The 10203-nt window shown below is 37.8% G+C and overlaps 1 protein-coding gene across 1 annotated transcript; it reads left to right on the top strand.

The window, feature by feature from the left end:
- The first annotated feature begins 8214 nt into the window (after positions 1-8214).
- Positions 8215-9629, top strand: LOC108485258 (uncharacterized). Its single transcript, XM_017789089.1, has 2 exons — positions 8215-8848; positions 8890-9629. The coding sequence occupies exons 1-2, from the start codon at positions 8215-8217 to the stop codon at positions 9627-9629; spliced, it is 1374 nt and encodes a 457-aa protein (XP_017644578.1).
- The last annotated feature ends 574 nt before the right edge of the window (positions 9630-10203 follow it).

The raw sequence follows: 10203 nt of genomic DNA, 5'->3' as shown, positions 1-10203 counted from the left end.
ACCTTAGGAAGTAAATCAAATATTCATGCCATGATATTTGGGTCCTTCGTGTGTGAGCTAGTGTAAGACATGTCTGGGACACACATCGGCCACATTATGAGAGCCAGTGTAAGGCCATGTCTGGGACATGGCATCGACATTGAGACGAGGGCTAGTGTAAGATATGTCTGGGACATGCATCGACTATGAGATGAAAGTCAATGTAAGACCATGACTGGGACATGGCATTGACTTGAGATGTGAGCCAGTGTAAACCATGTCTGGGACATGGCATCGGCACCTTACCCATGTTTGAGGTTCAATGAATATCCAATAGTATTCCAAATAGTTCAACGGTGAAAGTTATGTTCTTAATCTTGTAAGGAAAGTATAACCGTGTTATGAGTGGCACAGGTACCTAATTGGTACTTATGAGACATGAGCTCATTGTATAATATGTGACATGTATGGATGGTGATGAGTAAGTTATGTCTATGCTTACCTTGGTATTATGAGCATGTTGATTATTGGTATATCGTTGTTGTATATTTATTTATATGCAACTTACTAAGCTTTTATGCTTACTCCCTTTCCTTTCCATTTCCTTACAGTGCAACCTATCTAGCTTAAGGATTCCAGAAGTCAGAGATATCGATCACACTATCAACTGAAGCATTTGGTATAGTTGGATTTATATTTTTGAATATGACATGTATAGGACTTAGACTTTATTAATTTGTGTCTTTGAGAATTGGCCAAATGTGTTGGCTTGGGTTGGAAACCCTTTAATTTGTATTAAGCCTGGAATGATAATTAATATTCATTTTGAATTTATAAAAGATGCGTTACCATGGTTAAATGAATGTCTACTGGGGTTGAATTGGTTATATGAATTGTGCTTGTGTTGGTACTGGTTGGTATGTGTATGAACTAGGTACGTAAGGGGGGTAATGAGGCTTGGTAAATAGCCTTATATTGTCTACACGGGTAGGCACACGGGTGTGTGTCTAGGCCGTGTGTGACACACGGACCGCCCCATGGGCGTGTGGTCCGGCCGTGTGTCCCCTGCACGTAAAAAATTTCAAGTCAGTATGCATGGCAATAAACATACGGGCAGAGACACGGCTGTGAGTCTCAGCCGTGTGGAGGGCACGGCCTAGCACACGAGTGTGTGCCTTGGCCGTGTGACATCATGAGCATACTGACGTCTGTAACAGCCCAAATTTGCCAGGGCCCATGAAATAAATAAAAATAGAGGAAATAACAAAAGTTCACTTACTGTCCATTTACAATAAACAGGCCTCAAGCCCTGATAAGCCCAAAACCCGTTACACTTGTAACCCAATTGATCTAAATCAGAATGCCCATTAACCCTATACCCAGTTACACCCAAAACCTTTAGCCCAAATACCTAAACCCAATAGCCCCAAATACCCAAACTAGACCCAAACTAGCAAGGCCCAGTGCCTAAATCGAATCTGAAAACCCTAGGGTTTCCAAAAGCTTCGCGCTGCAAGCACCACGCCCTTTCATCTTACGCCGTTCCTGTAAATTCTCATCAGCACCGTGATTTCAGCCCCGTATCATGCTGTAATCGACGAACGGATCAACGCCAGCCCACTCCTCGCTGTGAGATCCTCGATGGTACCTGCAAAAATGGAAAGAACGACAGCAGAAAGAGAGAAGCAAAATATGGAAAGAAATCAAAGATTTCTTTCCCGAATTGTAATGATTTAGAAAGGGCTATAAAAGCCTTTCTTTTTTAATCTGTAAAGACACACAAAAAAAGGAAAAACTGATACACAGATATATTCAAAGAGATACAAGCAATTTTTTAAAGGTGATTTAATTTTATACTTTGTTCTTTATTGTTCAACATATATATGAGTTGTTTTTGCAAAAAACCGTCGATGTTTAAAAGGAAGAAGAGATTACCTACGATTCGTTGAGAAAAACGAAGGCTTTTAGCCTTCCAACCGCCGTGTACGACGGCGCGTGCGGCGTGTGTGCGCGTGCAGCCTAGTGGCCGGAGGCCAGAGCTAGAGGGCTCCTCTCTTCTCCTATTTCATAGGATTTTGAAGTTGTTTTTTAAAAATTGATTGAAAAATGAATTATGGGCTAAATTTTGACATATATAGCATTACAAAAACGGCGTTGTTTTGCTTAGTTCAATAAGCTTCAAAACGGCGTCGTTCCAAAGCTAGGATCCGCGCGTTGACCCGAGATCCGGGTAGGATCTGCGCATTTTCATTTAAAGGACAAATTACCTGATCGATCCTTCCGCAATTTACAATTCCATTTTATTTTTATTTTAAATTGACCCCAATCTTTTGCGATTAATTCAATCTAGTCCTAATGGCCATTAAAGCCTATTCTGGGAACGACGTCGTTTTTGGGATTAGGGCTAATTGCCCAGTGAGTCCCTCTGAATTTAACGTACATTTTAAGTAGGCCTAAAATTTTTCATTTATTTGTAATTAACCCTAAATTTTTAAATTAAATTAAATTTTAATCTCCTTTTTTATATAAATTCAATTTATTTTTAAATACTATATTTTTATAAACATTAGTTATATATAAAAAGTACATATAGTATTTATCTTTGTATATTATTTATTATATTATTATACATTATTATATATTATATTACCTATATTTTACTATATATATATATATTATTTTATATATTATCTATCATATTGTCTATATCATTATATATTTTGTTTATAAATTTTATGTTACATATTTTATCATATATTATTCCTTACATTACTTTTATTTTATTATAAAATATACATTATTTTATTACTCATTAATTACATATGTTTTTTAAATCTTTATATGTGTAATATCAATATTTAGCACATTATTTTAATATATTAAGTTATTATATCCTATAATATGATTTATATATATTAATTATTTTTTTAAAAAATTCTCCTTTATCATTCTTATATTATTCTAAAATTTTTAAATATCTATTTTTATTTTATTTGATTTATATTTTATATGTTTATAATTTGCTTATTTTTTTTAGTTTTTAGTATTGTTTTAGTAGGTTGAATTTTTATAGATTATTTGTTATTTTATGTTATTACATATTCGCATGAAAATTAATTATTTGTGTTGATTTAAGTTACATTTGCATGATATATTATTGTATATATATATATATAATTTATATTGTTGTATTCATTATGCTCTACGTTGTATTTTGCATGTAACGACAATACATGTATATTTATATTATCTATGATCATATATGCATAAAATGATAATGTATATTGTGTAATTTATGCTATTATTCATCATTTTTATATATTATATTTGCATGGAATGTTAAAGTAGGTATCATATAGGATAATTTATTTAATATTGATCCTTTACAATACGTTAAATGCATTATCACTTTAAAAAACTTTATATTTCATTCGATCCAAAAAGAATTTAAAAAATGAGGCAATGTTTTTTGGTAGTTAGGAATTCTGGAAGTAGTGCCCTAATATGCTGGGTTACGATTTCCCGTTTGTCTAAATGCCTAAAATATCCTTCTAAATAAGTTTTGAAAATCACAAGATGATTTTAGTTACAAAAGTTTAAGAATATCGTGTCCAATCATGTTGGATGTGATATTTATATTTTGTCGAAGCGAAGGAATCTTGATTCTTTTTAACTTAAATTATTATGGTTTTAAAAGAGATCTTATTTCTAAATTCTTTCAAACTTTTGACATTAAGGAAAAATTATTCAATTTGGTACCAATTTTGGGCGTTCCGAGGGTGCTAACCCTTCCTCGTACGTAACCGACTCCCGAACCTGTTTTTTCATAATTTCGTAGACTAAAATATTTTATAAGGTGATCCAATCACACCTAAAAAGGTTGGTGGCGACTCCTGTTTTCAAAATACCCTCCCCTTTTAAAAAAGAGGTTTCGACAGCTTGGCGACTCCACTGGGGACAATAAGAGAGTCAAGCCAAGAAATTGATTATTTTCTGTCTTAATGTTGGAAGTTTGGAAAATTTTACATATATTGATCTTTCTTACATGTGTTTGCTGCATATGTTCGTTATCTGGTTTCCGCACACGTTGCATTTGCATGACCGTTGTGATCGTACCCTTAAGTGGGAGTGAGAAGCTACGCTTTTGTGAGGTTTTCACCTCTGTATGGGCTAGTGGATTACTTCCGGGATACATCTGTACCTATGTCTTCGTGAGATTTTCATCTCCGTATGGCCATAGGGAAATATGTTCCCTTGAACCGAACTTGGTCCATATGAGCCTATAATGGGTGAGGATCGAGGAATCTGCTGGTTCAGGTACCCTCGCTTTAGAACTGAAACTCATATAGTGAACTTTAAAGTGCTTACCCTAGGGAGTATAGTGATAGTCTTTAGTAAGCTACCCTTATAAGTGCTTGTTTGTTATACTTTTATATGATACGAATTTATTTTATTTTACTATCATTGCATGCCATTCAAAATTTAAAGTTATTGATTCATGGTTCGATTTTCGGATTAGAAAGTTTTGTAATGAGGAACGAATATCTTGATAAAGTAGAGGACAACGCTTCTTTCTATGCATGGTCAGAGAAAACTCAGTTAGAGAAGGGAGATAGTGTCATTGAGGGGTATACATCAGAGCTGTGGGACTTCACTCATATCAGTTTGACACAGAATGAGTTTCAGGAGTTGAAGGACATTTGGGCTCAATGGGATGACAAGGCTAAGCAGCTGTTCTACCAGAATTATGGAGATCTTCCCTATTTGCTGGACATCAAGGTGGATAAGCATTTGTTTTGAGCTATGGTACAGTTTTGGAACCCTGCTTATAGTTGTTTTACATTTGGAGAGGTAGACTTAGTACCTACTTTGGAGGAGTATAAGACCTTGCTTCACTGTCCAAAAATTCAAGGTAACAAAGCTTATGTTAGGGCTGCTAATCCCCCAACTTTCGTGAAGAAATTAATGATGATTATAGGGGTGAGTGAACAGTGGGCTGCAGCTCGAGTCCAACAAAAGGGTGATAGTAAATGCATTCCATGGGCAAGTTTGAGGGATTTGATATTGGCACACCCAGATGTAAAGAAGAGGGTAGATGTCTTGGCCTTAACTATGTATGGATTAGTGATTTTCCCAAAAGCTATGGGGCACATAGATGAGGCAGTTGTAGATCTATTCGATCCAATTAGTAAATAGAACACACCTGTACCTGCAATCCTAGCTGAGACGTTTAGATCCTTAAGTGCATGTCAGAGAGCTGGTGAAGGTAGATTCATTGGATGTGCACAATTATTGTTAGTATGGTTCCATAGTCATTTTTAGAAGGTTGATAAGGTTCCTTGCCGAGTGTTCTTTGAGGATTATTCTCCCTTAAGGGAAGCAGCAGCTACTCCAAAGAGGGACGACATTACAGAGGAAAGGTGGATAGAAATACTTCAGAACCTCCAAGAAGAAGATGTTATGTGGAAAGCCCATTGGATGACTCCTAGCGAAATTCTTTATCGTTGCGGAAGTTTTGATTGGGTACCGCTTCCTGGAATTTGGGGAGTTGTGGGTTATGCACCATTACTCATCCTAAGGTAGTACAAAGCGGGGCAGTTTATACCGGCAACACAAGGGTTAGCTCAAAGTGATTTTTCATATAAGGGGGATCATTATAAGAAGAAGATACGAGAGATTTCCGAGGCTTGGAAGAAGATTTGTTGTGTGAAGATTTTGACTGAAGGCCCGACAACAACCCTTGAGTACAAAGAGTGGTTTAGCAAGAGAATCAATGATACCATTCCTAGACCAAGTTTGGGGGCTGCCCGATCGATGGAGGAGAGTTTACGAGTGATTCCAACAGAGTTAAAAGTCATAAAGCAAGAGTTTGAAAGAAAGAATTTAGAGCTCAGGATTAAGATAGGGAAGCTTGAAGAGGAGAATATGTACCTAAGCTTAGATGTCGACGTTCATAGAATTGAGGTCGAAAAAGAGAGGAAAGAAAAAAGGAAGATTGAGGAAGACCGAGATGACTTGAAGACGTAATATAAGAGGATACATTTATCAATGAAGAGAGCTGGATTGGGGAAGTCTTCAGAGTAGTGGCAGCAAGAGGTTCAAGAAGAAAGAGCCAAAGCCGAGTATTGGGAGAAGAAGTTCCAAGAGATGCAGGCGAGTAATCAGGCCCTAGAGAAGGAGAGTCAAGGATTAAAAACTAAGGTGACTGAGCTTGGATGATCTCTTCATCATCACCGAAGTCGTAACTCTGCGGTCGAGTTAAAGGCAAGCCTGGATAAGATCGAGGAAATGAAGCACAATATTGGAGGGTTGGAAGCAGCACTACAGGACTGTGAGTTAAGGATTGAGCAGCTCGAGGCAAGAGAAGAACATTGGAAGGGAGAGCTTCACCATTTTCAGGATCAAGTCAGAGATAGGGGCTACCTCATGGGAGAAGCTATAGTACAGATTCGAGAGGTTGCTGATCATTTGCATGACTTGACAGTGCAAGCTAATGTATTGAGTACAAAGTATGAGTTAGTGTCAGATAAAGGTCTAGAGTTAGCTTTGTTATTGGATAGGGTTAAAACTTTGAGCCTGAAGGAAAAGACGTATTTTTAATCTGTTTTGTGTAAAGATTTTTGTTTCTTAAATAACATTTTCTAAAAGAAATTGAATCAGAATCGATATCTTTTTACATTCATGCATTTGCATCTCATCGCATCATATGCATTCAAATTTATAGAAAGACCCTAATTAGTTAAAATTATTAGAGAGAAAGAGAGAGTGAGAAAAAGAAAATCTGGAAGCAACACATCCTTACGGTACACACACTAAGACAAAGAATATGGATCAAAGACTTGAGCAGATCTAGAAAGAAATGTAAGAGCAGTTACAGGAACAATTGGAAAAAATTTAACAGGAGATGAAAGATCAAATGATGGAGGCCCAAAGGAATATGATGGCTGAAATGGCTCAGCTACTGAAAGGTGCAACAGATAAAGGAAAGGCCCCTATGACTATCACTGAAGAGGATAATGAGGACCATCCTCTAGGTTTTACTCCACCCCATGTACAAACTCAACCCGAGGCGTATCCCCGAAGGCCGTCCATCACAATAAGATTTCAACATGGAAAAGTTGATCTTGGAATACCCATAAATTTTCAAACTGGCTCGGGATTTAACCCGGGAGATAATCCTACCAATCCAGTCATCCCTGATTTGGGTGTAGCGGAGAAGAAAGAGATGAGACTCGAATCATCAAGACAATTAGAGGAACGGTGCAGATGGTTAGATGAGAAATTTAAGGCACTAGAAAATGCTGATATCGTCAGGGAATTGATGCTAAGGACTTGAGTTTGGTCCTAGATTTGGTACTTCCCCATAAGTTCAAAATGCCGAAATTTGAGAAGTACAACGGGACTACTTGCCCTGAAGCCCATATCACCATGTTCTGCAGACGGATGACTGGCTATGTAAACAATGATCAATTATTGATCCATTATTTTCAGGATAGTTTGGTTGGGGCAGCGGCTAGGTGGTATAATCAACTGAGTCGCACAAGGATCGGTTCTTGAAGAGACTTAGTGCAAGCCTTTATGTAGCAATATAATCATGTGACTGACATGACTCCTGATAGAATCACTTTGCAAAATATGGAAAAGAAGCCTAATGAGAGCTTTAGGCAATATGCACAGAGGTGGAGGGAGGTTGCCATGCAAGTTCAACCACCGCTCTTGGAGAAAGAAACTACCATGTTGTTTATCAATACTTTGAAGGCCCCATTCATTAGTTACATGATTGGAAGTACCACCAAGAGTTTTGCTGATATAGTTATGGCAGGAGAAATGATTGAAAATGCCATAAGGGGTGGCAAGATAGAGGGGGAAGTTGTTAAAAGAACGACCCCAAGAAGGAAAGATAATGAGGTGAACAATATGAATAGTTATAATTTGAAGGCAATTACGATTAGTCAGCCTAGAGCAACTATAGTTGGGCAACAAGATTCTCAAAAGTAGGGTTCGAGACAAAATTCTAAAAAGGTCTCATTTATTCCTATCCCAGTGACGTATTGGGAGCTTTATCAAAGTTTATTCAATGCGCATGCAATAGCTCCATTTCATTTGAAACCGTTACAACCCCTATATCCCAAATGGTATGATGCAAACGCCAAATGTGAATACCATGCGGGGATATTGGGGCATTCAATTGAAAATTGCACTGCTTTTAAAAAGGCAGTGGAAAGACTAATCAAGATGGGGGTTGTAAAATTTGAAGACATCCCTAGTACAGAAAACCCGTTGCTAAATCATGGTGATCAAGGGGTAAATGCAATTGGGGATGCCGATATGAGAAATATCAAAGAGGATGTGACCGAGGTGAGAACGCCGATAAAAATAATTTGGGAAGAAATGGTGAAAAGAGAGATGATAATCTCTAAAAGGAGGAATAGAGGAGTGAGAGACTACTGCGAATTCCATGCTGAAGAGGGACACAAGATTCAGGAATGTGACGCGTTTAAGGCCTTGGTACAAAGCCTTATGGATAATAAGGAGCTGGAATTTTATGAAGCTGGTTCATATAAGAGCATATGCATATTAGAAGGTGGATCGAAGAATCAAAACCAGCCAAGAATCATTATTTCTTTACCAAGAAATAATGAAGTTGAAATACCAACGGTACCGAAAGTCATTATTCATAAACCTGTTTCCTTTCTTTGTAAGGATAACAATAGGGTACCTTGTAATTATAGCTGCAATGTGACAATGCCAGAGAAGGAAGATATAGCTAGTGCCTCTAAGGAGGTTCAAGATGAGGGTTCTTATACATGTAGTGGGAAACGTTATGATGCAGAAGGCGTTGGAGTTGAGCCCGCAAAAGCAAAAGCCTGTGACAAAAGAATGGGACTGAAATACTGGTTAATGAGCTAGTGAAGGAGGAAGAAGCCAGAGAATTTCTAAAATGCTTGAAACATAGTGAGTACAGTGTAGTTGAGCAATTACGCAAACAACTAGCTCGTATATCAGTATTGGCTTTGCTTCTGAGTTTAGAAGTACATCGTGAGGCGTTAATGAAGGTGCTCAATGAGACTTATGTTACTAATGATATATCGGTCAACAAGTTGGATCAACTGGTTAGTAACATAAGTGCTGACAATTTCATTTATTTCAACGATGATGAAATCCCACCTAGAGGCATGGGATCAACTAAGGCTTTGCACATTACCACTCGTTGCAAAGGATATACATTGCCGAGTGTGCTTATTGATAATGGGTTAGCCTTAAACTTCATGCCATTGTCCATATTGAACAGATTATCCATTGACAGTTCTCACATGAAAACATGCCATAATGTAGTGAGAGTATTTGATGGCACGGAGAGAAAGGTCATGGGAAGAATTGATATTCCTTTGATGATTGGGCCAAACACGTATGAGGTGAACTTTTTAGTAATGGACATCAAACCCTCTTACAATTTCCTATTGGGAAGACCTTGGATACATTCGGCAGAAGCGGTGCCCTTATCTTTTCACCAAAAATTGAAGTTAGTAGCCGATGGACGGCTAGTCACCATAAATGTGGAGGAGGACATTATAGCGACAGCTACCAGTGATGCACCATATGTGGAAGAAAATAAGGAGGCCATTGAGTGCTCTTTTTGTTCCTTATAATTCATTAGTGCAACATTCATTTCAGAGGGGAATGAGGTACCGGTGCCTAAGATATCCAGAACCACAAGAATGGGTTTGCAGATGACAGTGGGAAAAGGAGCCTTGCCAGGAAAAGGATTGGGAATATACTTCTAAGGAGGGATTCAAGGTCCTGAACTAAAAAAGAAGAGAGACCATTTTGGCTTGGGTTTCAGGCCAAATTACAAGCAGAGGAGGAAAGAAATAGAGAAGCGCTAAAAGAGAAGAAGGGCGCGTTTAGATGGAAGAGAGGTAGAGTGGGAACTGATGACATTCTCCCATATATCTCAAACCTTTATATCAGGAGGGATGATTCACCCTGAGAGAGGATTGCTCAAAAAAGGAGGTTATCATATCAATGCTATGCATAATGAAGAGTCTGAACGAGGAAACCTGGAGGGCATTCGCCGTTACGAATCGGGAAGTTCTTTAAACAATTGGGTTGCAGAAGAACTTCCTGTTGTTTTTAAAGATTCTTCAGAGTAATTTTCAGAGCACTCTTATTGCTCTAAAGCCTAGGAGTAGTAAGATTTCATTTGTAAAATAGGCTCATGTT

Source organism: Gossypium arboreum, chromosome 9 (genome assembly GCF_025698485.1).
Source record: "Gossypium arboreum isolate Shixiya-1 chromosome 9, ASM2569848v2, whole genome shotgun sequence".
Classification (NCBI taxonomy): Eukaryota; Viridiplantae; Streptophyta; class Magnoliopsida; order Malvales; family Malvaceae; genus Gossypium; species Gossypium arboreum.
The sequence above is the reverse complement of the archived record's forward strand: the minus strand, read 5'-3'. Positions and strand labels throughout refer to the sequence as shown.